General features: G+C 41.9%; 1 protein-coding gene across 8 annotated transcripts in view; it reads left to right on the top strand.

Annotated features, from left to right (window-relative positions):
* The window catches only part of Rbfox2 (RNA binding fox-1 homolog 2), a 240,760-nt gene that overhangs the window by 171,787 nt on the left and 42,039 nt on the right, over positions 1-26,934 (top strand). For all 8 annotated transcript variants that reach the window (XM_052160907.1, XM_052160903.1, XM_052160906.1 and 5 more), the window contains one exon: positions 12,938-13,162. In XM_052160907.1, the coding sequence (XP_052016867.1) occupies positions 12,938-13,162 (225 nt within the window). The remainder of the gene's footprint in view (positions 1-12,937; positions 13,163-26,934) is intronic.

Genomic DNA, 26,934 nt, shown 5'->3' with positions numbered 1-26,934 from the left:
TGTGTGTGTGTGTGTGTGTGTGTGTGTGTGTGTGTGTGTATGTGTGTATGTGTATGTATGTATGTATGTATGTATATGTATGTATGTATTGGTTTTTTCAAGACAGGGTTTCTCTGTGTAGCCCTGGCTATCCTGGAACTCACTTTGTAGACCAGGCTGGCCATGAACTCAGAAATCCACCTGCCTCTGCCTCCCAAGTGCTGGGATTAAAGGTGTGCGCCACCACACCTTTAAAGATGAAAGTTTGTTTGTTGTCTTAGTTACTTTTCTAATGCTGTGCTAAAACACCCTAACCAAGGCAACTTATAAAATCAGAATCTATGTCCATCATGGCAGAGAGCTTGGCAGCATGCAGGCAGATGAGCATGACGCTGCAATAGTGCCTGAGGCAGAGTTACCTGGGAATCTCCTGGCTTTTGAAAACTCACACCTCCAGTTTCATAGAGTGGGGGCCGAGCATTCAAATCTGTGAGCTCTTCTTGGAGGTTACTCTCATTCAAGGCACCACGCTTGTTTTGCAGTACAACTAGGCAGGTCAGGCATTGGACCACAGCCATAGTGCGATGACCTCTGAGAGACGGGGGCCCTTGCTATGTTTTTAGCATTGGTTGGGTTTTCTTCCATCGATTGATTATAGTGACATAGTTCTAAGCATTTTGACAGTCCACTTTGACCCTCTCTCTTTAAGAGAAAGCCCTTCAGAGTCTTACCAACATGACTGCCCAAATATGAGCTGAACAAGGATGACACCAGTAGTCATGTCAAAGTAGACAGGGAGAAACTCATGAGACCTCAACCCGACACAAAGAGGGAAGCTGGGAGCAGGAAAGGAGGTCTTCCCCAGGGAAGAGCACACCAATTGGTTGTCCAGTGCCAACGCCAACTGGTCAACCCTAAAAACATGCATACAAGTAACAGTATACAGACTGAGTAGGCTACATCTAAGAATGATATGTATATGTACATGTATATGTATATGTATGCAATAACAGTGAAAAAGGCGATGAATTTACAGGAGAATGGATATATAAGAGGGTTTGGAAGGAGGAAAGGAAAGGGAGAAATGTAATTATATTGTGATCTCTCTTTTTCATCATTATTAAATCATAATCTTTAACAGAAAAGAAACCCTTGACCTTTAACACACACACACACATGTGAATTTGTGCATATTTTTCTTCCACCTAGAATCAGCATTTTTATTATTTTTCATATATCATTATCTTAACCCAGAATGTTTCTTTCCCCTCAGTTTTACTTTTGCCATCCAAGAATCACCGTAAAGCTCCCCTAGTTTAGAAAGCATGGCTAACCACAGTATGCCTCTCTGTACTCATTGGCTCTGTGTATCCCTCCGGCAAGCCACTCTTCTACTTCTATAGCTTTTATACATTGTCCGGTTCTTCTGTCATGCTGGATTCTTTCAGGATGTTTGTCACCAGCTCTGATTCAGTTACATTTTCTTGACACTTTACTTAGCTAAAAGATAGATAGGTGTGCTTCTGTATGGGGGCCATGAAGCTTGTAGATATTCTACGCAAGGGTAGCCTGAGATTCAGTGGGGTAGACCATTTGGCTCCCAGAAGTCAACAAGGGAAAGGCATGAAAAAAGCCTGAGGAGTGGCAGCCCAGGGTGAGGGTGTGAATGTGACAGGCTGCACAGCCAGCTCTTTCCCACCATTCAAAGCACCTTAGAATTAGAGCCGTTGTCTAGTACTTTTAAGAAGCTTCCAAGATACATTTCAGATCATTTCTCATTATTTCAGGGCTCACTGTTCTGGGGTGAGGGGGTTGCATGTTTGTACATTTACTTTGTTTTGTGTTACGTTACCTTATGTTTACTTTTACAGTTCTTCCTATGATGTCGTGCGCACTGATCTTTTGCTGTGCAGAGCCTAGTTGTCATTAGTTGAATTAGTTTACACATCTAGAATTGTGACATGATCTTTTTTGCACCTCTCATCTCCCCATAAGGTGCTGTGTTTTCTCTTCACATCACAAGCAGGAGTGTAGAGGCCTTAGCTCCCTTGGCCATTAACCTTGGATGTGCTCTGATTCTAGATCTGGTCTCTGTATGGCATGCTTGTGTTTGCCTGTTTCTTTGCATGCCTGTGAACTTTTTAAAAATTAGATTCCAGACATAGTGAATTTACCTTGTGGGTGTTGTTGTTTTTAATTTTATAAATACTCAAATTTTATTTTTGAGCTTCACACAGCTCCGTTTTTTACAAGTAACTCAGCTCTCTTGGTCTTGTTTTAAAGTATTGTTAGACATGACCAGAGCTATGTTTAGTCTCTGGAAAATTGTCCCTGCTACAGAGCAAATCAGGGACTTTCTAATTGATGCATCAGGTTTTCTGTTCTAGTCAAGAACAGGTCCTTTCCCTGGCACCTCAGTTTCCTAGCACTGTACTCTGGGTTTCTTTCAGGTGTTTCTTTCCCTAGCCTCTTATTCTACTCATGCAGGTGACAGCCAATTGTTAGGACATGTGGTCTTTTGACTCTCTGGATAGCATTAGCTTTCCCAGGACACCCACAGTGACCTCTAATAGGCCTGCCTCCCCAAACCTCTTGTCCTGTTCTCACTTCCTGGCAGCAAGCAAGGCAGCTGAACAGCCCACCTTCCTGCCCTCTTATCTGAGGGATCATTCTCTCTTTTTTTTCCTATTGTATAGTTCTTCGAGTGTTCTTGTTTTTTGTATTTGAATCTATTTGGGAGTTGAGGTAACAAGACTGGAAACAAGAGAGATTATTTTTAAATAAAAATAAAGTAGCATCTCATTTAATGTATTCTTAGCTGATGGATGAAAATCAGTTGAACAACAATTTCAAGCAACATTAAGAGAGAATACCTAAGATTTAAGCACAGCAATCATCCAAGGGAGTTGATTAATTTCTGTAACTGCATTTTATGTCTTTAGTAAAGAAGAATAGGGTTCCCCCTTTCCTTTAGGTTTCTATTAATATCAATGTTTATGGGGAAAAGAACACAGAATTTTTAAGATTATAGATTAGTGACTGACTTATGTTTTGAACCATGTGGTCTTACCTTAAATCACAGTGATAGTGACTAATGTCTCTACTGCCTGTTTTGTTTTTTGATATAGTTGTGTTGTTGTTTGGTGTACACCTGATCTTGGTGCTTACCTGTACATTGATGGCAGTGATCCCTTTTCTACTTTACAGATGAAGAACTCGAAACCTTGAAGGATTACATGACTTATCCAAGATCCCCTAGACTGGGTTTGAACCTAGATTTGTCCCTCCAATGTCTTCCTACCCTCCTTCCTTTGCCATGGTCCCCCATTATGTCAAGTATAACATTCAGAATATAGATCATGGGCTAGGCTCTGGCTCAGATAGAGTGCTTGCTTAGTGTGCATGGCGTCCTAAATTTGATCTACAGTGAACATAAAATGGTATGTGTATTGAAATCTTAGCACTTGGGAGATGGAGGCAGGAGAATCAGGAACTCAGTGTCATCCCTGGTATATATGGAGAATTGGAGGCTAGATTAGGCTATGTGAGACCCTTTCTCAAAACAGTAATCTAGGCTTTGATAGTTAGCTTACTTAGCAAGAGTTTTTTCTTGCCTTACTAAATGTCTTTAAGCCATTTCTTCTTCTCCTTCTTTTTTTTTTTTTTAGAAACTTGATTCTTTCCCTGAGTAAGACCCCTAATCACAGAACTACAGACTGTTAGATCCCAAGTGAAGTTCATTTAAAAATCAGAGTAGATTCCAGAGAGGCTGTGGCTTGCTCATGTTAAAGGCAGGACTGAAGCCAGAACTTATATTCCCTTGTTTGTGTCCCGCTGGCTAACACATGGTTGACCTGTAGTAATTCAAGTTTCAGGGAAATATTCTTGCTCCTTTCTTCTGAAAGGGAGGCGTGAGTAAATAAACTTGTATGTTAGGCTTGTGTATGTGGTTTTCTTTTTTCTTTTTTAGTTCACTTTTTTATATGTTTGACTGTTTTGTCTGCACGTATGTCTGAGTATTGTGTGTACAGTCCCTGATGATTCCCTAGAACTAGACTTACATCTAGATGGTTATAAGCCACCATGAGTTCTGGGAAATGAACCCCAGTCCTCTGGAAAGACTGCCAGTGCTCTAAACCACTGAGCCATCACCCTCCATCCCTGGTGGTCATTCTTTGCTAAAAAATAATTTATGTACATTTACCCCCTGTGGTGCTGGAGTGATTCAAACCCAGAGCCTTGTACATGCTGGACCAGTGTTCCACCCAGTAACCTACATCTCCAACCTGATTTGGGGGGGTGGGTAATATCTGTATAGTTTTGATATAGATGGTAAAATTCAGGTAAGGAGAAGAAACAGACAGTGCACACACCACAACCACCTTTTAAGCTTGAGCATTGACTTGATTGTCACAGAAAATGTAGAGAAAAATCTAGGTGTGTTTTACATATTAGATGCATTGAATCCATGGCTGGGTCCAGTGTTCCTTCTTTCTGGTCCACATGTCTTCCTTTCCTCAGACACCGTCTGCCCTGGTCAGGGGAGGTGGTTTCTTTGATTTGTCTTGTGAACAAGGATTAAGTCTTACAATCACTTGTTTATATTTCCTGGCTGTTCCCCCACTGAAGGATCAGAGTCCATGACATGCCTTATTGATCCATTTGTTAGATCAGTGAGGCAACAGAAATAATTTTCCTCTTTGGACTCCGTTCTTGTCTGGACCACTATTGTGTTTGTTAAGAAGGAAACTTTCCAGTCAGTAAATGCTTGGTTTTCTTGTTTTCTGAGAGTGGTTAGATACTTGGAAATCTTTTATGTCTGTCAAAGGTTTAGAATAACTGTTAGTGTATATTTGGGACATTAGGACTGCAAAGCACAGCATGCACTTGACTCTGCTCCTCCGAGTTGCTTTCCTTTCCACAGATTTCATTGTACCTAATTTCATCTTTAAAATATTTACTTTGGGGGTATGTGTCCACAACACATGAGTGTGCATGTTTGTTATATGGAGTTCAGAAGGCAGCCTCACTGCCCACCTTCTCCCATGTTTGAGGCAAGGTCTTTTTTAATGTTTGCCACTGAGCTGTGCATCTATCCCAGGCCAGCTGGCTCCCAGGCTCCCAGAGGACTCCGCTGTGGCTAACTCCCTTGTCCCATCACAGAAACTCTGATGTCACAGACACACGTCGCTGGGTCTGGAGTGTACATGGATCAGTTTAAACTGATCTGAACTCATTTGCACATCGAGTGCTTTGCCCCACTAGCATCTCCCTGGCCCATTTGCCTAATTTCTTTAAACTTAAGTACAAGGGCTGTCTCAGGAATTGTGTAGCAAACACTATTCCTTTTCCTTTAAAGCCCCAATTTGTTTTTAGGGAGCCATTTTTTCTCACTTACATAGGAGTCCAGATTTGAAACTTTGCTGAAAGTTGTGATTATCTTGAATAAGGCAAGGTTGGCTTCTGGGTAAAGATGCTTTCCGTTGCCTCCCATGTGTTGTAAAATCCACTAGTAATATAAAGTATGGAAAAGTATAAGTCAGCACAGCTAAGAACAGGGGCTAAACAGAGTTCTGGAAAAATTAATGTGGATTGAAAAAAAAGATAGGTTAAAAAGGAGGAGGCACTAAAGCCTGGCAGCAGACTTGTGATGCCGCCTTAGTGAAGACAGTGCATCCAGCATAAAATGAAGGTGGAAAGCAGCCAAAGGTTCTGTTTGTATGGGTGGCTAACTGCTTGGCCCTGCCCAGGCCTCTCCAAGCATTCCCCAGCCTACTGTGCCACCCTCTTTCTTTGGAATGGAAGGTAAACAAACAAATTGCTTTTCTCCAAAGAACCAGCTCAACATGTTTGGGGAATATTAATTGCACTCCTATTTTATTGTTGTTGTTGTTATTGTGTGTTGGTGTTTTTGTTTTGTTTGGTTTTGAGACTGGGTCTTACTACATAGCCGTGACTGTCCTGGGTCTCCCTATGTAGACCAAGCTGGCCTGAAACCCATAAAGATCTGCTTGCCTCTGCTTCCTGAATGCTGGGATTAAAGGCGTGTTTCAACACATCCAACTGTATTTTCATGTGTGTGGAGAAATGTTTTGCCTGCGTGTATGTCTGTCTACCACTTGTACAGTGCCCACAAGGACCAGAGGGGGCATTAGATCCCCTGGAACTGGACTTACAGATGTTTGTGAATAGCCATGTGGGTGCTGTGAATCAAACCCAGATCCTCTGGAAAAGCATCAAATACTCTTATTCTAAATGTCTCTCCAACTCCTTAATTCTTTTTTAAAATGCCTAGGACCTCTGCCTCTTAAGAGATGCTAAAAGAGGACCACTCCCCTGACAGGTAGAGTTCAGGGCAAGTCTGAGTATATTGCCTGTCCCCTGATGGACATATTTAATAACAACAAAGGGTTGGAGGATTTTGGTTTTGCTTTGTTTGTTTCGTTTTGTTGCTTTTATTTATGTGTATGTGCCCGTGTCTGATGTTGTGCAGGAGCCAGATCCTAGATCTGTTGTTATAAACAATTGTGTGGGCCTGGAGAGATGGCTCAGTGGTTAAGAGCACTGACTGCTCTTCCAGAGGTCCTGAGTTCAATTCCCATTACCCACGTGGTGGCTCACAACCATCTTTAATGGGATCTGATGCCCTCTTCTGGTGTGTCTGAAGACAGCTACAGTGTACTCACATATATTAAATAAACAAATAATTGTGAGCTACTCAGTGTAGATGGTAGCAACCAAACTTGGGTTCTCTGGCAAACAAGAAATGCTTTTAAATCACTGAGCTATCTATCTAGCCCCCAAAATAAAACTTAAAAAGGGAAAAATAATTTACCAACTACCCCTTTGAAATAGCTATCAAGGGTCTTTCTGAGTTAGAAGCATTTAATCAAAGACACTCCTTCCTTTCTGCAGTCCCCTATTTACCTTTGCTGAGTTTTGTTCTAGTCTATATTCAGTATCACTTTGGATATTTTTCAAAATATATACACAAGATTATAATTCTTATGTCTTAAAAAAATATACCCTGTGGAGAGGTTAAGAGGTTTTAAGAAGTTACTAGGTATAGGAAGAAGAATTGGAACTAGGCGTTTGCCTTGTTACGGAGTTCCTGCTCTGTGAAAGACCCATAGGTCAGTGGGTTGGCAAACAAGTAATTATAATAGGATACAGTGCTAGGAAAGTTAAATCAGGGTAAGGATAGGAAATAAGAGAATAACAGCCCATAAAGGAGTAAGTGCTTGGACCACACATTAAACAGTGTGTGTATTAGCCAGGTAGGTAGAAATGGACAGGATAATTGGTACAGAAATTGGGGGGACAACACTGGTGATATGTCCTCAGGATTTCAAACATGTGGGCACCATGTCTTAGGTGAAATATTTTAAATGGGTCTACTTGTTCCTGCCTTTGCTGAATGAACCACATGCACTCTAGCCTCTCCACAGCACCTCTCTGCTTGAACTCTGTCTTAGACCACAGAAGCCAGAATGCTGGCAGTCTGGCTGCAGCTTTCCCGTCTCCTCCCCCTCCCAGTCTGCTCCCACTACCTTCCTCACTTCATCACCTGTCACTGTGTCTTGACTATCTATTCCAGGCAGGTCACATGCCTCTGAGTCTCTTGTTCTGGACCTCTACACTGTGTGTCCTTTGTCTGCAGTATTCTTCCATCCAAACAGACATCTTGCTGCCTTGATTTCCAAAGAGACTTGACCATATGTCACTCTCCTAGCCTCCTGCAGATGGTAGAAGTCCCCCTGTCACCTGTTCTCCGGCAGTCCACCTGGTCTTTGCTTTGCTTTGCTTGTTTTCAGTTACTTTTATGTCCCTACTTAAAAGTAAACTCAAGGGCAAGGACTGGGTGACTAAGTGCTAGGTGGTTGTCCCCAGCAGAAGTTGTGTCCCTCTCATGAGAGGCATGATCAGAATGAGCTGAGTGGGCAGAGCAGACCAGAGCACAGCAAGCTTTATTTTCAAAGCATCATTTGGGTAGCTTGAGTAGCTTGACTCAGTTTGAGTCAAGCTGAGGTCTAAATTTTTTTACATTTATGTTTAAATTTAAGAGGGGAGAGAGGGAGGGGGGAGGGAGGGAAGGAGAGAGGCCCATGGAGTTTAGATTTTTCCCACTTACTATATATGTATCTTACAATTTTTTTCCTCATCATGAAGAAATTGGCTACAAGAGAGTACCACCCATAAAGCATAGTTCTTTTATAATTCCAAAGACACTCTGAGGCTCTGCCACAGTGTTTTATTCTGAACTAGAGTTGTTACCATTCCCAGTAATATTCAGTTTTGACCTATGAAGGATGTAAAGTTAATTATCCATGAAGAAAAATAGTAAGTTAAATTGTAGTGGGAATTTTGTTTGAAAAAGTGATAATTATATATAGATTGTATAAATCATCAATCATGTTGGCAAGACTAGACTTATAACCCGCAGGAAGGGGGGGAGGAGAGACTTCTGTTTCCAAGCAGCAGGTGACAGCAGAACCAGAGTTGATGGTCTTGTTGCTAATGGAAAGTTTTATCCATAATGGTCTCTGAGTACTACTGTAAAGGGAAGTGGAAGAGAACTTTGGAGAGTTTGAAGACATTGAAACTGTCAGCATTTGCCACTTTAAATCTAAGAGACAATTGGTTCAGATAGCTTTATTCTGAAATATTTATTTTACTGTTTAAGTATTCATTGATGTGTGAGATAGCAAAGCTCAGCCTCTAAGTAAGTCTAAGTGTGTGTGTGTGTGTGTGTGTGTGTGTGTGTGTGTGTGTGTAAGAGAGGGGGGAGGGGAATTCAGGCCAACTTGTGTTGTTTATTTTTATTGTAAACATATATGTAAGGAAATGCAATTTGTTACCTGTTTATCTTTATTGTATTAACTGTTAACAAGTGTATGAGATTGCTCTGGTGCCTTCAGCCCTGAACATGGATGCAACACCTGACCTTAGTTAGGTCCAGCCCTTTGGTTCTCTGAGACAGCTAGGCCTGCTGCTTAGTACATTTGCATTCTTGGGAAAAGATAGCACCTCTTCCCTCTGTGGGCAGCATTAAGAAGCTGATCCTCCACTTGCAGGCAGTGTGCTTTGCAGGCAGGCGCTACTGCCTTCCTCTTAGAGCCACCCCTCATCCCTTCTGGAAGCACAGTGCTGGCAGGTGCTCCGGGGAGATGCTGCTGCTGTCCCCTTCTCTCCTCTGAAGCAGTGCTTCTGAAGAACAGAAAACGTTAGCCATCACCACATCCCACCAGTGCTGTGGAATCAGGCTGTGGAACCTTGATATTGGCAAGGAAATCATGCTTGTAGCCCCTCCCTCTAGATTTTCATGCAGTTATAAGAAAATAAATAATATATGAAGAGTATATTAGGTAATTTGACTGATTTCAGATTGAAAAAAAAAAAACGAATATTTTAGATACTGAAGAGGTTTGAGGGTAGCACAGTAGATTTGAGTATGTGGCTGAGGCCAGAGTTGATTTGCTGTGAGTCTAGCATGTCCTCACCATTGTTTTGTCTTCCATGTTTAAGTAGCTGTTTTACTCCTGCATTTTCTTCATCATTCTACTATAAACTGCTTTTGAATTATTTTATGTGTATGGGTGTTTTGCCTGTACATGTACCATGAGTGTCTAGCACCTGTGGAAGGCAAAAAGGGTGTTCCCCTGGAACTTGATTTACAGTCAGGTGTAACCTACTTTGTAGGTGCTGGGAATTGAACTTAGGTCTTCTGGAAGAGCAGCCAGTGCTTTTAAGTATTGAGAGCTATTTCTTTGGCCTTACAAACTACTTTTTAAATTGAGTCTAGATTTTTTTCTTTTTTATGTATATGTGTCTAAGGTGTGCATTGTAGGTGTATGTGTTACTATGGGAGTGCACATGTCTGTATAGATGCACATATGTGCACATGCATGTGAAGGTGCAAGGGTATTATCAGGAGTCTTCTTCACTGGCATGTCCACTGTGTCCTTTACGGTACGGTCACACTCAAGCCTAGAGATTACAGACAGGGCCAGTCTAGCTAGTCACCGTCCTCTAGGGATCCATCTATGCTTTCAAGCCACCAGGACAACCAACTATTACAGTGTTCTGAGTTTCCAAACTTGGCCGCTCACACTTGCAAGACAGGAGCACTGATTGTTGAGCCATCTCCCCAGCCTGGTAACAGTTATGTACATAGACATAGACAAAATAGGCAACATTCACCTTGCCAGCAGATCTAATAGGGCTCTTTATTCAGGCTCCCCGGTGAGAGCTTTCATACATCTTTTATGCTATACATGTGTGCTCATGCATACATGTATGTCTGTAGATGTTCTTCTATATATGCAAATGTGTGTGAAGACTGTAAGTTGGCATCCAGTGCCTTCTTCAGTTGCTTTCCACCTTAGTTTTGAGACAAGATCTCTAATGGAACCGGAAACTCACCTTTTGGCAAGACTGACTGGCCAGCAGTCTCAGGGATCCTCCTGTCTCTGCCTGCCCAGCCCCAAGCACTTCAACAACTGAACTACCTCCCCAATGACTGATTGGTTTTAGAAAGACAGGTCAAATTTGAAATCTGAGCTCCCAGGGAATAAAAGTGATGTTTGTAAAATACTTAAAATCAAAAATACTTTTGGCATCCTAGTTAAACTGGGGGATATTCTGCTAAGCACTTTTCATGATTGAGAGACTATCTTATTGGGGCATCTTTAGGATTTGCAGCATGCTGTTTAGGTTATGCCTGTAAGTTGGAGTCAAGATTAACAAAAGGAAAAATTAGAACAAAGTTGAAAAAGGAATGAAAAGACAACAATAAAAATATCTTCTCCTTTCTACACCACATGGACTTCATCCTAGAAAAATGGTAATAATTCACCTTTCCAGGTGTCACATGCTTAGCTACCTAGCCTAGAATATAAAGTATAGCGGCCAGAGGTATGGCTCTTGGTAAAGAACACTTTCTGGTTGGTCTTTGTCAGCTTGACACAAACTGGAGTTACATGGAAGAGGTATCAATTGAGGAATTGCCTCTATCAGGCTGACCTGGGAACTTTTTTTTGATTAATGGCTGCTGTAGGAAAGGCCAGCCCACTGTGTGTACGGTGACATCCCTGGGTAGGTGGCCCTGGGTTATATAAGAAAGTAGGCCAAGCAAGCGATGAGGCGCAAGCCAATAAGTAATGCTCCTCCACCAGTTCCTGCCTCCAGGTCCTTACCTGCTCTTAACTGCCGAGCCATTTCTTAAGCCCTACAAATTAAATTGCTTTTAGAGATGTGTGTGTATGTGTGCACATGCCTGCCTGCCTGCTTGCCTGTGTCTGTCTTTGTGCTCATATGTATTGTGTACACATGGATATGTGTGCACATTCGTGTGGAAGTCTAAGGTTGATGTCAGGAATATTCTTTACCACCTGGTTAAGTCAAGTGCTCTATCTTGCCTCCATGACAGACTATAAATTGTAAAGTGAAATAGACTCTTTCCTCCCCTGAGTTGATATTGGGTTCCAGCAATAGAAAGAAAAGTAAGACATTGGTTTCCCAGAGAATCTGAGAAAAGTTCCCAGCACCCATATCAGGCAGCTCACAACCACCTATAACTCAGCTCCTGAATGTCAGGTGCCCTCTTCTGGCTTCTTCAAGGACATACACAGTTATATACATACACATACATTTAAAAATAATGCAAATACTTTAAAAGCATTTCACAAATGTAGAGGTAATCTTATCAACTATAAGTTGGCTGGGATCCATTGTATTTCCCTTTCAACTTAAAACTTTGAAATGTGAACTGAAAACTGATTAGAAAACATTATTAAATTATTTTTAATATTAAGAATGTTAAATGACTTTATATTTCTAATAAAAACAATAACCATAATATATTTGGTAGAGTAATTGCTATAAAACATAAAGCATGACTCCAGCACTATTCGCTTAGCATATAGACAACTGTTTAAGTGTTGCTATCAGTCATATTTCTCTAAGTAAAAAGGAGTCCTGACCCCCTGATGACCCCTCTTAGGGAAGACAGAGTCCTACTGTGGTTGCCTCTCTGCAGTGCTTAGACTATGGGTATATCCTAGAAGCATTACCTTCTCCCAATCCCCACCACTAATTGATGTGTTTATTCAGTTGACTGAGCCAGCTCTGGCAGAAATGGCCCTGTGGGATGATTGGTGCTGTATGCTTGTGGGCCAAAGCCTCACTCCCATCAGGCATGGGGTGGAGAATGGAGGTCATAGTTCAAGGAGAGCAGCATCAGGGCCAGAGGCAAGTCCCATGGTCACTAATCTGAACTTAGAAATTGTCTTAAAACCTTCATATGTTCCTTAATAGACCCTTTCTGAGGATTTCTGAAAGGCAGTCCTTAGGCTCTGCCCATCCGTTAGTCTGCCTGAATTTGAATTTTTGTCCATTGCATGCCTGTCTTCATGCTAATCAATCTTGGCCTTAGAAGCAGTATGTTCTGCCAACTATGGGTATAGGCAGAGCACCAAATGATTTAGAAGAGATGATCAATTATTAAACTCTTGGCTATCAAGATGGCTCATCAGGTAAAGAAAGGTACTTATCACCAAATCTGAGTTTGATCCCAGGGACTCACATTGAAGGAGGAAATCAAGTTGTCCTCCTACCTCCACACCGTACCATAATGCTCACAGGCAAAGCACACATAAAATTAATCAGTTGATTTTTTTTTAATTTTTTTTTTTTTTAAAGAATAAGAGTTGTGGGGGCTGGAGAGATGGTTCAGTGGTTAAGATCACCAGCTGCCCATCCAGAGGTGCTAAGTTCAAATCCCAACAACCACATGGTGGCTCACAACCATCTACAGTGAGACCTGACGCCCTCTTCTGGAGTGTCTGAAGATAGCTACAGTGTACATACAATCAATACATGAACCTTTAAAAAAAAAAAAGTCACTGTATGATAAAGATTTATTCACTCATTCTCCTTTCTCTTCTGTTGCTTGCTCTAGGGTAACCAGGAGCCAACAACAACTCCTGACGCAATGGTTCAGCCTTTTACTACCATCCCGTTCCCACCACCTCCACAGAATGGAATTCCCACAGAATATGGAGTGCCACACACTCAGGACTATGCCGGCCAGACCAGTGAACATAACCTGACCCTCTACGGGAGTGCACAGCCTCATGGAGAGCAGAGTAGCAGTTCACCCAGCAACCAGAATGGCTCTCTCACGGTATGTGCAGTCAGAGACGTAAGGTAGAAGGTCGCGTAAAATTTTCACCCCCTCAGAATACAGAACGAAAGCCCTTGGAGTTAGCTTAGCATCTCTATTCATTGCCCAGCATGCATGTACTGACTGTTCTTTCCTAAGCCTTGTGACTGGATAGTGGGGAGTTTGTTGCTGAAGCAGCCTTTTTGCACCCTCCATCATATGAATGCCCTCCGCCCAGCCTCACCTGCAGTCTCACAGTCCGTCTCACACAGACTCCTCCTTGCTCCTTGGAACTCTAGGCCACTTAAATGACTGGAACCTCCCTTCTGGTTTTCCTGCTCAGCAGTAAGTGCTTTGATGGTTCCTTCTCTTGTTCAAATTTCAGATGGTGCAGTGTTCTGGGTGCTTTCTCTGTATACTTATGCCACCAATTCACTGTTACTTAAGCCAAAGCCAGGCATCACCGCTTCCTTATTTCTACCCTTAGTCATGAAGGAGTACAGCAATCACAGTTCCACGGTAGTGTACAGTATTGTGCAGTACTGTACAGCTCAGTTCTTCTCACCTTCTCCCAGACAGAGGGAGAGCTTAGCTTTTCTGCCAGCTGCTTGGGGTTGATTCAGGTGACTAGAGATTAAATGACAGCCTGGCCTCAGAAGAATGGGTTTTGGCAGGTTATTTAATATTCCTTTGCCTTGAAATACAAGAAAATGAAGGTCATAATGCTTACCTCAAAAACATTACAAGAACATTACAAGAGTTTCTGATGGGCCTGATAGCACTGGCTTATATCTTTGCAACCCAAGAATCTGAGGCAGGTGGATTGCCATAATTTAAGGTCTGCTGAAGCTACAAAGAATTCAAAGCCAGCCATGGTTCATTAGTAAGATTCTGTCTCAAACTTACAAGTATAAAGGGGCCAGGGATAACCTCAGTGGTGGGAAATGGGCCCTGTACCACTCAGGCCACCTCGGCCTCTTTTTTGTTTTCCCAGCATAATATTTTTATTGATTATTTGAGGATTTTACATAATGCACCCTGGTTGCACTCACTTCCCAGTCCTCTCAGGTCCATACTGCTTGCTGCCCGAATCCATCAGTTATGGAGAGCTACACTTCAGCTTCCTTATCACAACTTTTAGGAGTTTTCTTAAAACTAGGCTGCATAGCAACCACAATGGTGGTTGTTTGTTTGTTTGTTTGTTTGTTTAATCTTTGTTTCTTTTCTCGTCTATGCTATGTGTATTTCTGCCAACTCTTTAATAATTTCCTAGCACAATTAGGAAAAAGTCCAAACTCTGTACTTGGTTTTCTAGTCTCTAGCTCTAGCCTACCTCTTTGACTTTACCCCTTACCACTTAATAAAGGAAAAGAAAGTGTCCCAAGCTAACTAGATACATATCTCACACATAGCTACAGTCACCACATCATATTTATCTGTGGGGTTTGATTCCAAATGAAGTGCTCTGTTGTCTATATCTCGCTGTTTGTCCTGTTTAGATTCCATTTGCCCTTGGTATCAGAGTAGCAGAGGGCACTTTATTCAGACTTGAAGCATCTGGGAAAGAATCACTTCTAGAAACTAAAATTCTCTGCTGTATCACGTGCACAGAGCCTGCAAAGGCGTTCAGTTTGTTTTCACAGACAATTAGACACCTCCATGGGAAAAACAAAAACATTAGTTGCTTGAAAACATGCCATCTTTCCTATGATGGTTACTTTTGTGTAGACACATAATTTTATACCCATAAGTAATGTGCAGTTGGTTTGAAGGAAGACTCTGGGTCTGAAAATTACCACGATGCTCTTGTAGCATTTGTTTGAATGAGAACTGTACAGGCTGCTCTGTCAGCCATGTTCAGTTACCTTTCAAATAATTAACTAACAGGATTACTAGAACAACTATTTCTACCAAAGGAATAGAAAGGGGGAAGTATATTTCTGAGTCTTTTTGTAATATTTTAATCTCAAACTCTATTTATAGAATAGTTAATGGTCTTTGGGGTTTTGTTTGTTTTTAATTAATTTATTTATACTCCAGATTTTATCCCCCCATCTACCCTCCGACTGTTACACATCCAATACCTCCTCCCCTCCCCACCCCTGCCTCCACAAGGATGTCCGCACTACTCCCTGACCTCTAAACTCCATGTCTCTTGAGAGCTAGTTACATCATCTCTGATTGAATACAGACCCGGTAGTACTCTGTTGTATATGTGTTGGGGGCCTCATATCAGCTGATATATGCTGCCTGTTTGGTGGTCCAGTGTTTGAGAGATCTAGGGGGTCCATTGAGACTGATGGTCCTCCTACAGGGTTGTCCTCCTTCTCAGCTTCTTCCAGCTTTCCCCTAATTCAACCACAGGGGTCAGCAGCTTCTGTCCATTGATTGGGTACAAATATCTGCATCTGACTCTTTGAGCTGCCCGTTGGGTCTTCCAGAGTGTGGTCATGTTAGGTCCCTTTTTGTGAGCGCTCCATAGCCTCAGTAATAGTGTCAGGCCTTGGAGCCTCCCCTTGAGCTGGATCCCGCTTTGGGCCTGTCCCTGGACCTTCTTTTCCTCAGGCTCCTCCCCTTTTCCATCCCTGTAGTTCTTTCAGACAGGAACAATGGGTCAGAGTTTTGACTGTGGCAGCCCCCTCCCTTATTTGATGTCCTGTCTTCCTGCTGGAAGTGGGCTCTATAAGTTCCCTCTCCCTACTGTCAGGCATTTCTTCTAAGGTCTCTAATGCATTCTGGAGGGTTCCCCCATCCCCCAATCTCCTACCTGCTGAGGTTGCCTGTTTCTGTTCTCTTTGCTGGCCCTCTCCTCCCCTCTCCCCTCCCCCTTCTCCCCATCCACTTCTCTCCTAGGTTCCTCCCTCCCAAGTGGGACTGAGGCATCTTCACTTGGGCCCTTCAGCTTGTTGACCGTTTTGAATTCTGTGGACTATATCTTAGGTGTTACGTACTTGGTTTTTGGCTTTTTGTTTTGTTTTGTTTGTTTGTTTTGTTAATATCCACTTATTAGTGAGTACAAACCATTCATGTCCTTTTGGGTCTGAGTTACCTCACTCAGGATGATATTTTCTAATTCCATCCATTTGCTTGCAAAACTCAGGATGTCCTTGTTCTTAATAGCTGAGAAGTATTCCATTGTGTAAATGAACCACATTTTCTGTATTCATTCTTCTGTCATGGAACATCTAAGTGGAAAAGAGCCTTGAACTCATTGGCATAGGGAGAAATTTCCTAAACAGAACTCCAATGGCTCATGCTCTAAGATCAAGAATTGATAAATGGGCCTTCATGAAACTGGAAAGCTTCTGTAAGGCAAAGGACATAGTCAATAAGACAAATTGGCAACCTACAGATTGGGGAAAAAAAATCTTCACTAACCCCACATCCAGTAGAGGGCTAATATCCAAAATATATAAAGAACTCAAGAAGCTAACCACCAAAAAAACCAAACAACCCAATCAAAAAATGGGGTATAGAACTAAACTGAGAATTTACAACAGAGGAATCTCGAATGACCGAGAAGCGGCTAAAGAAATGTTCAAAGTCCTTAGTGACCAGAGAAATGCAAATCAAAACGACCCTGAGAGTCCACCTTACAGCCAGGGGCACATGATCCACTGTGTCCATAGCGGCCTTGTTTGCGATAGCCAGAAGCTGGAGACAACCCAGGTGTCCCACGGCAGTCAATGGGCTTTGCACTTGCTGCTTCTTCATTTCTGTTTTTGTTGTTTTGTTTTGTTCTTTTGACAGTTTTGGTCTGTTGTGTGTTTTTTTGAGAAACTATTTCCTTTGAGTTGATAATTTCACTAATTTCACAAAATTACTAGGCATATATCTTACATACATGAAGTCATGGCTTTGATTCCTCAGAACTACATAAAACCAGGCATGATGGTACATACCTATAACTAGTAAGACTTAGATGTAACATTTATTCTACTAAACTTTTACCATCTGCTTATAAGTCTCATAAAACAGTCTAGCAGTTCATATGGCCAATTAAATCTAAGAGGCAGATAGGAAGCAAATTAATTAATCATAGCACCTTTCAGTTTAAAATGCTTCTCCGAATTGTTTGATTGTGGCTTGTAAAACAACCCAAGTGGGAAATTCTGGATCCACTCCCTTCACCACTCAGACCCAGTGAAAATAGATTGTATGCATATGTATTAATATCTCCAGGCTGTGAGCATTTTGTCACTCAGCCTATATAGATATTGTTGTTACCTGAAAACCTTCCTGGTTTTCTGAAGCCTCCAAAGAAAACGATTTCTTTGTTCATCCCTGCGTTCCGTAACGTCTCACAGTGTCCAACACTCAATGCTTCTTGGAGAAAAGATGCAACAAGATTCAGATGTGCTCAGGAGGGAGAGGCTGGGGTTCCTGGTAAAGATTCTAATTGATCTGGACCTTGTATTTATATCAGCAGTAAAATTCAGGCCTGAGTACATGGTGGTGTGAAGGACTAAGAAAGCCAGTTCTTGGTTCAAGGTTGGAGAGAAGAAATCAAAATGTCTAGACCAAAGCATGGACTCCCATTTGGACAAAGCTCATGGGGTTTGATCAAGGTGTGTAGGAGAAAAACCCTTTGAGGGTTTCTTTGGTAAGAGCTGTAAGACACTGCGATGAGAATAGGGACTTGGTTGGAGGTTTTGCAGAAGGATGTGAAATGAGTAGAAAACGTCTTACAGCCTTGGCAGCAGGAATGCAGGAGCTAGAGTGAGAGTGGCCACAGGTGCAGTGAGTCATTTGTGATTTGTACTGGGGTCATGATAGCTGTGTAGACAGAGTGAGTTCAAGAATTGGACCAGGGGGGCTGGAGAGATGGCTCAGTGGTTAAGAGCACCAGTTGCTCTTCCAGGGGTCCTGAGTTCAATTCCCAACACCCACATGGTGGCTCACAACCATCTATAATGGGATCTGATGCCCTCTTCTGGTGTGTGTGAAGCAATGGTGTACTCATATAATAAATAAATAATTAAAAAAAAAAAAAAAAAAAGAATTGGACCAGTAAAGTAAGTAGGCCGGTAGCTAGGCATGTATTTGTCAAATAGTGTCTAGAGTAAATTGAATTATCTCTGGGTTTTACTTTCCTTCTCTGTGAAATGGAGCTACTGCAGTCTAACCTGGAGTACAGTGAGCATAAACTAGAAATTCATGAACACCTCAGGTCTTCTCATTACAGCAGTGCCACAGATTAACCCGGGACTTTGCTTATGATAGCTAAGGCAAATGCTTGCCTCTGAGTTACATCCCAGCCTGGGATTTTTGAGGCATGGCTCACTTTGTAGCCCAGACAGGTTATAAACTCAAGACTCTTCTGCCTCAGCCTCCTGAGTCCTGGGATTGAGGTGTGCCACTACGCCTGGCTGGCGTTTGAGCTGCTTATTGCTATGAGCTGTGCCATTGACAGCTCTTGCTTGGGTTGGGTTTAGTAGTCCTGTCTTGTTGGAAAGAAAGGACTTCTCGTTCAAAGATAAGAACTGATGAGTTCTAGAGTTTTTGTTTTTTAAATGAATTTTAAAAATGTGTCTGCCTTTAAGGTTGGAGCTTGTTTTGATGGTCATCAGTCTCTTATTATGCACTACAAAAGTACTAGCCAGTTACGGGCTGCTGCCTGGCCTCCAAAGAAGACAAGAATACAGTTCCTACATGTGCAAATATTTTTACTAAAGGACAGCAAGCTTAAGCAGCCAAAGCATTTGAAGTAGTTGGGTTTTAAAATTCTATCTGCTGGATTATATTTTTCTCAAAAGCCTAATGTCTGCCCTTTTTCAAAAAAAAAAAAAAACAACAACAACAACAAAAAACTAAACACTTTTCATGAGAGAGACCTGAACGGTCTAATTAGCTTCTGTGACTGATGGGTAGTAAGGTTTAGAAATACACTATTGTGGTTGGAGAGTTGGCTCAGCAGCTAAGAGCACTTGTTGCTCTTGGAGAGGACCCAGGTTCAATTTCTAGTACGTATTTGGTGGTTCACAGCCGCCCATAACTTCAGTTCTAGAGGTTCCATCTCACATGGCCTCTGTGAACATAAGGCATATATAGAGTAAGACAGGTCCTGTATCCCCTATACCTGATATTTAAAAAGACAGACAGACAGACAACAAGCCTGCAGTGGGTTGGAGAAGAGTGCAAGATGGGGTATTTATGTGTGGTCACAGATCACTGGCAGTTCCCAAGCCTTTCTTAAAGGGACCCCCCTGGGTTAAACATGCATTTACAATGTAACACCTGCCATTTCACTGCATTTTTGGCTTTTGCCATCAGTCTAAAAGCAATAGTAGGTCAAATTGCCAGTGCCTAGCAGGAATCCAAACAGTGATAGTAAACCATGCTGATGGCAGTAGTTATACCCTTCACAGAACAAAAGAAAAGATAAATTCAAGAAGGTCCTTGGTGAAGCAGTGAGTAACTGGTCCTTTCCATATACCCTGTGGGAGAATGAAAGGTGTTCATTTGTCTTCCATTCTAACTGCTTCCCTTGCCACAAGCGAAAGCAGTCTGAGTTCACTACTGTCTTTCCATACAAGAACCTCTGGTGGTCAGGCTAATGCTCTAATTTGAATATGTGGCAGATGTCTCTTGAGAATGAGTAGACTCGTCTTTTTAGGGAAGAAGTTGATCAAAGATGCTATAAGCAACATTCAGACTTCCCTACAAATATCAGAGAAATGTGATCTTGATAGCTCAGAAATGGTAAGGCAACATCCTAGTCAGTGATGAGCCAGATGTAGGACTATGGTCCTTTAAGATTATCTCAGGACTGGGTGTGTCAGGGCCAGGCAGGTCTCCATGTCTGAAGCAAATCTGGTCTACGTAGCAAGTTCCAGACCAGCCAGGGTTATATAATGAGACCCTATCTTTAAAAAGAAAAGAGTATTATAATGGAGCCAGAAATTTTCTCAGCAACTTAGGTGCCATAAAGTCCTGCTGAGAGACACTGTATTTGGACTGATCTTGGTGTGAACACAACCTTCTGTGCTTTGTGTTGCTGTCTTCTGAAAGTACAGCATAGCACTGTGCAGTCGCTTCAATAGAAAGAGAAAGATAAGATATAGGTGTATTGGGAGGTGGCTTTTATAAAACAGCCACATGCTGGCTCTTCCGGAGGAATCGAAAAGAAAACAGTGTACTTTAAAATACAATATTTTTATTAACTTTTGAGAATTTCATATTTTATACACACCTTTTGATCACATTCAACCCTTACTCTTTCTCCATCTTCCTCTGAGATCCACTCCTCAGTCTTCACTTGGTCCCAAATTTGTGCTGCTCCAATGTATTCATGGGTGTAGAGACATCCAGAACAGCATGCTCAGGCTTTTCAAGAAAAGCAGCTCCTCCTCACCCAGAAGCCAGCAACTATCAGTAGCTCCTCTGATGCAGCTCTGGGCTCTTCAGCCCCCTCTTGCTCCATACTAGAATGTTAACTGCTTAACCTTGTGTGCGTCTTATACAGGGAACCATAAGGTCCGAGTTCATATCATGCTACACCAGCCTGTGTTGTAGTTTACAGGACTACGTCTAAGTAAGACTCAGCAACCCTCATAACCACCTGAAGAAGACTATTGTCTTAGAAGATGACATTTCCATGTGTCCTAATTGCCCCTGAAGACATTATAGCAGGATAGGATGGGGAGATGTCAATGTCCTGATTCTGGGTTGGCCAAGCAATGATGTGTGTTGTCTGTGTCTTAGGTTTTTCTTTCATTTTTTTTTTATGTGTATAAGTGTTTGCCTGCACTTATGTCAGTGTACCACATATGTGCTTAATGCCCATGAAGGCCAGAAGAGGGTATCAGTTCCCTTGGAACTAGAGTTGCAGACATTTGTGAACCACCATGTAGATGCTGGGAATTGAACCCAGGTTCTCTGGAAAAGCAGCCAGTAGTGCTCTTATCACTGAGCCAGTTCTCTAGCCCTTATACCTTAGGTTTTAATAAATAAGTTTGAAATGTAATAAAAAACTAAATTTTTTAAGTATAAGTAAAGTATTGAATAAGGATATTATTATCTTAGTTTATTTTCTGTGGTTAAACACCTTGACCAAAAGCAACTTAGGAAAGAGGGTATATTTTGAGATATAGTTCCAGGTTATAGTTTATCAGTGTGGGAAAGCCAAAGCAGGAATTTTAATTAGCTAGCCCACATCATATCCAGTCAAGAACAGAGAGAAGTGCACGTATACATACTTGCCTGCTTGTGCTCAGCTCACTTTCTTCACTCTTCTACAATTCAGGGTCCTGGCAGGAAATGATGTCACCTACACCTAACTGGCTGGGTCTTCCACATCAGTTAACTTAAGACAACACCTCCTTTCCAGGTGACTCTAGGTTGTATCAAGTTGACATTAATCATTGCAGATAAAAAGAAAATGTTTTATATAGCTGTACCATGCTTGTTTTTAAAGTTAAATGTTATTACAAGAGTTTTAAAAATATACCTGGCCATAGTGACATATGTTTTTATTCCAGTTCTTTAGAAATGGAGTCCCAAGGCCTGAGGGTCAGGAGCCCTGGCCAGCTTCTGCTATCAGGTTCTCAACCTGTGGGTCACAACCCCTCCCTCTGGGGATCCAGTGAATAACCTTTTCATGGGGGTTACCTGAGACCATCTGCTTATCATATTTACATTATGATTCATAAAAGTAGCAAAATTACAGTAATGAAACAGCAATGAAAATAATTTTATGGTTGGGGGTCACCACAACATGAGGAACTATATTAAAGGGTCGCAGCATTAGGAAGGTTGAGCCACTGCTCTAAAACCTAAGTATGCAGTGGGCTGTTGTATCTAGCTTTGATGTTTGCACAGCAATCAAATTGCCCCACACTCTGTGTGCCTGTCATTAGGGATCTCTGGCTGTACTTTGAAGAATTTCCCAATGGGATCAGTACAGATATTAGCAAATAGGGTGATGGGGGATTAGGTGTAATGTAGTGAAATGTCCAGTGGGGGCACACGCCTTTAGTCCCGCCACTCAGGAGGCAGGGAGGGCAGAACTCTGTGAGTTTGAGGCCAGCTCTACAGAGCTACTTCCAGTACAGTCAGGGCTACATAGAGAAACTCTTTCTTGAAAACATAAATATATATATGAATGAATGAATGAATGAATGAATGAATGAATGAATGAATGAAAGAAATTAAATACTGCCTAGTCAGCAAACCAACAATTTTCACCATTTACAAATATTAAATATTACAAAATTATGCTCGAGTGAAAGATGCACACAAGATACTTGACTGTCCAGTCAGCAATGAAAAGTTTATTGGCTTGGTTTGGCATTGCCATTACTTTCCAGAGACGGCTGCTGAGGATGTAAGCTCGACTATTTACCTCTTTAGTGTCTGTGTGAGAGAGGCCCCGGAGCCATCACCAACAAGAAACCACCGCTTGTCAAGTGTGGGTACATTCATTATCCAATGATAACTCATAGTTTCCAAGAGGAATAGTCTCAGCAGTCAGAATAAATTAAACAGAACAAATGCTCATGTTGTGGAGATCACTAATACTTTAAGTGTTGCTTTGGAAAATAGTTACTTTTTCATAAAAATTATTGTTAACATTAAGCTTGTGACTTCTATATAAATTTGTTTTAAAATATTTCTCATAATGGTAAATACTAATGGGTATAGCTCCACGGGATATACTTTGTAACGTAAAGTTGAAAGGGACCAGGCTTGTGGTGCAGTCCTTGTAATCCCAGCCCTTGAGACATGGACTCAGGAAAATCAGGTTGGAGACCAGTCTGAACTGCACAGGTAGACCTGGCCATAAAAAATAGAGAGTAGGAGTAAGAATGTATATCGAAGCTTTCTGTTGATGATAAAACTTGGTACATGCTTAGAATCGCAGCATGGTGTTCTGAGTATAGGGTATTTGGTGAGGGCAAGGCTCTTCTGAAGCAGCCATGCTCAGTGTGAGCTTGGTAGAGACTCAGCTATAGTGGGCCTGGAAGTCAGGCCCATTTCCCCGTGTCAGTGTAAATTTGGAGTTTGATTTTCTGATGGATAAGGGCATTGCACAGAGTTGTTAGTGAGCTAAAGGAAGAACACCGAGGAAATGGCTTCAGAGCATTTCTTCATACATTAGCCATGTCTCTTGTGGGCAGGCCTCTGCACATACCTCCAGCTGACAGGAGCTCAGACCCCCCTCTTGTTGCCCTCCATCCTCATGGAGCCTTTGCTTTGCTGTGTACCATTTCTCTGGGATCAAAGCCACTTTCTCATAATTGACTTAACAACACTTGGACTTGCCTTTATCTGATAAGTCTTCATGGTGCCTCGTTGGCCTGCTATCAGTACGGCCAGCATGTAGCACTTACCAGCTGGCTGAGATGCTTCAGTTCTTTGATGTTTTATGTGGATCGGTCCTCTTACCTTCAGCCTGCAGCATAGCTGTCATTAGCATGTTCCTGGTCTTACCTGGTCTATCATTAGAGACTTTCAGTTCTCAGGCACCCCTGAGTTTTGTCTGCTCAAAAACTAAAAAAATAGGTAGACTATATTGTTTCCATAAAATACCCACATCCTTTATCAGTGTACTCATGAAAAGAATGTTTTATATCTTTCACATTCCAAGTTCTGATGCATCTGAGTAGTCTGGCTGTCTCAGTGTGGGTAAGTAGGGTATCCATTTCCTAGTTTGAAAATCAAGAGTTGCCACAGAATGCTACAATCAGACAATAGAAAAAATGTCTTTGGACCAGGTAGGATCCAAGATACTATTGTGGCACATAGTTATTAGAATTGTCTCCACACCTCCTGCTCTGCTGGGCACACTGTGATTGCCTCACTTGCCTGTCCCTACCACTTACAGAGACCCAGCCAAGAAATTACTAGAAACAGCAATGCTGTGGGGCTTACCAACCCATTCTTCCACATCTCACATATCACAGGGGTGATAAAAAACTATAATGAATATTTAGGGACTTTTAAAAAGATTTATCAGCGTAGGGTTGACTGAGAAACATTGTAACTAATGCTCACCCAGCAGCATAGGTAATGGTCCCTCCTTGGAGGGTAACTGGATTCACTGGAGAAGTTACTCTCACAATGATATTGTGATGTGTGGGGTAGAACAGCACTCAGCACGTTGTCTAAAGTACTGTTTGTATGTGATATTGTATATGAGTCTCTGACTGTTCTGGCTAGTTATGTCAACTTGACACAAGCTGGAGTCATCTGAGAAGAGGACTTGTGGTCCTGGGTTGTATAAAAAAGCTGGCTGAGCAAACGGTGGTAAGTAAGTCAGTAGACAGCACCCCTGCATGGCCTGTGCATCAGCGCCTGCCGCCAGGTTCCTACCCTACTTCGTTAAATGGTGAACTGTAATATAAGTAGCTCTCAACTCTTTCACAGGGGTCACCTAAGACATCTGCATATCAGATATTTACATCACAGTTCATAACAGTAACAAAGTTATAGTTATGAAGTAGCAATGAAATAGTGTTGTGGTTGGGGGTCACCACCACATAAAGAACTGTATTAAGGGGTCACAGCATTAGGAAGGTTAAGACCCACTATATTTTATGGAATCGTGAGTGAAATAAACCCTTTGTTCTTCACATTGCTTTTGGTCATTGTGTTTCATTACAGCAATAGTAACCCTGACTAAGACACTGACATATCAGTGCAAGTTAGTAATCCATCATCATTTTGTGTCCTAAAATCCATTCTGATAAAACAGTATTTTCCGCCGGGCGGTGGTGGCGCATGCCTGTAGTCCCAGCACTTGGGAGGCAGAGGCAGGCAGATTTCTGAGTTCCAGGACAGCCAGGGCTACACAGAGAAACCCTGTCTCAAAAAACAAAGCAAAACAATATTTTCTAAACTTGATTTTAACATAAAATGGGTACATGATAATGCATTGCAGAAATAACAGTGTTTTAGAGGTAGAAACAGGTTTGTGAGTTTAAGGCCAGCCCGATCAATAGCAAGACCTTGTATTACTCCAAGGGGGGGGGGGGGGCTGGGTAAATGGGTGATGTATGTGAGACATGCAAGGCTGGAGAAAGTGGGTTCACCTCTTAGAAAGCCAGAACCCCAAGACTGTATTTTGCTTAGTGTCGCCAGATTTCCCACAGAGTGCCAGCTGATGTCTGGTACTGCAGTTCTGTTCTTAGAGGCATGCTGCTTTGTGCTTTTCAGTGTGTTCATGTGTACATTCGTAGATGCATCGAAAGTTATAATTTACCTGCATTTAAAGACTGTGATCTTTCCAATTGGTTTTACTTTGGCATTAAACTCATCACAAAGCTGAGATGGCACTTGCTATGTATGCCTAATGAGTCCAATCCTGGACTTGTAAAGGAGGCACCATAGCACACACATACACATCCCATCACATCACATTCTTAACTCAAAATTGGATTTGAATAATATGAGTTTTGAAATATGATATAAAAGTTAAAGCAGTTCAGTTTTTTTGCAGATTGTGAATCTACCCAAATTGTTGATAATTACCTGATTTCAAACAGGGTGGGAGGCTGAGGCAGGAGGACTGCATGATCCCAGCAGTTCAAGACTAGCCTGAGGAAAACCCCTGTAAAGAACAAGCAGTACATATGGTAGCTGCTGGGTGCTGCCTCAGCAACTTGAAAACCACCCCTTGGGCCTGTACTGAATCCTGCACTTCCAGAACCGGTTCCTTTCCATCGTGCTGCCAGCAGTGGCTGTAAAAGCCCTGTGGAAAGGACCGGTATGAAACCTTGACCCCTCTGCCCGCTGAAAACATAGGAACCATAAACCATGGCTTTTCATAAAGCCATGAGATCTTCCAAGGGAATGCTACAGGCATCCTAGGAAAGGGCTTCAGATTCTTTCCTCTCTCCTTAGACCTCCTGGGACCCCCTTCCCTCTCTTCTTATATGATTTTACTAAAAAACAGAAAGTTCCTACACGACAACTATATGTTATTCTGTAGTGCCAGTGACTGAAGCTCTGTAAAAGTACCTTTGATTCAACTGATGTAATTGTCATCTTGGAGGCTTCCTGTCTCTGTCTGCTAACCAAGACCTAGTCCTGGAAGCTTCTAGACTCCATGCAATCTTATCTAGGTCTAGAATATTTTCAGCCTCTGAGACTTACTGATGAATAAGCTCATCCCTACCTAGCTCATTCTGATCTCTAGCTGGCTGGTTCAACTCTGATGTTCTGGTCCAAAATGCCTCACCACGCTGATTCAATCTGGCTTGTCTGGGCTTCTCCTGAATTGCTCAGTTACACCTCATACTAACTCTGGAGATCTGCTTTGACTGCTCATTCGCTTAGTCTTTTGTTCCTCAGACTCCTTATCAGGAAAATGAGAATTAAAATAGCACCTGCTATGTTTGTTAAGAAAAAAATTATCTACTATGTAAGGTTATTGAAACTTTGCATTAAAATACTTAGCTAGCATCTGACAGCTAGTAAACTTATGTCAGGTCTGACATCCTATATGCATTCCAGAAATTGACAGTTATCCTGTAGGAACTTTCTGTTTTTCAGTAAAATCATGTAAGAGGAGAGAAAGGGGGGACCAAGTGGTATAAGGAGAGAGAAAAGACAATCTGAAGCCCTTTCCCAGGATACAAGAGCCTTCTGCCTGAAGGCCAGTGTTGAGATGACTGGTGAGATGGACAAGTGCAGCCCCATACACAGCATGTACACACTATTCACACAGTAAGTGAAATAATCATGGAATCATTGCAGCACATATATTTATGGGCTTGTTACTTGTTTTCTAAAGAACACCTACAATTATAAGCAAAAGACAACATCCCAATTGAAAATAACCAAGGATTTGT

The sequence above is a fragment of the Apodemus sylvaticus genome, chromosome 17 (assembly GCF_947179515.1).
Source record: "Apodemus sylvaticus chromosome 17, mApoSyl1.1, whole genome shotgun sequence".
Classification (NCBI taxonomy): Eukaryota; Metazoa; Chordata; class Mammalia; order Rodentia; family Muridae; genus Apodemus; species Apodemus sylvaticus.
This window is presented reverse-complemented; position numbering and strand designations above follow the sequence as displayed.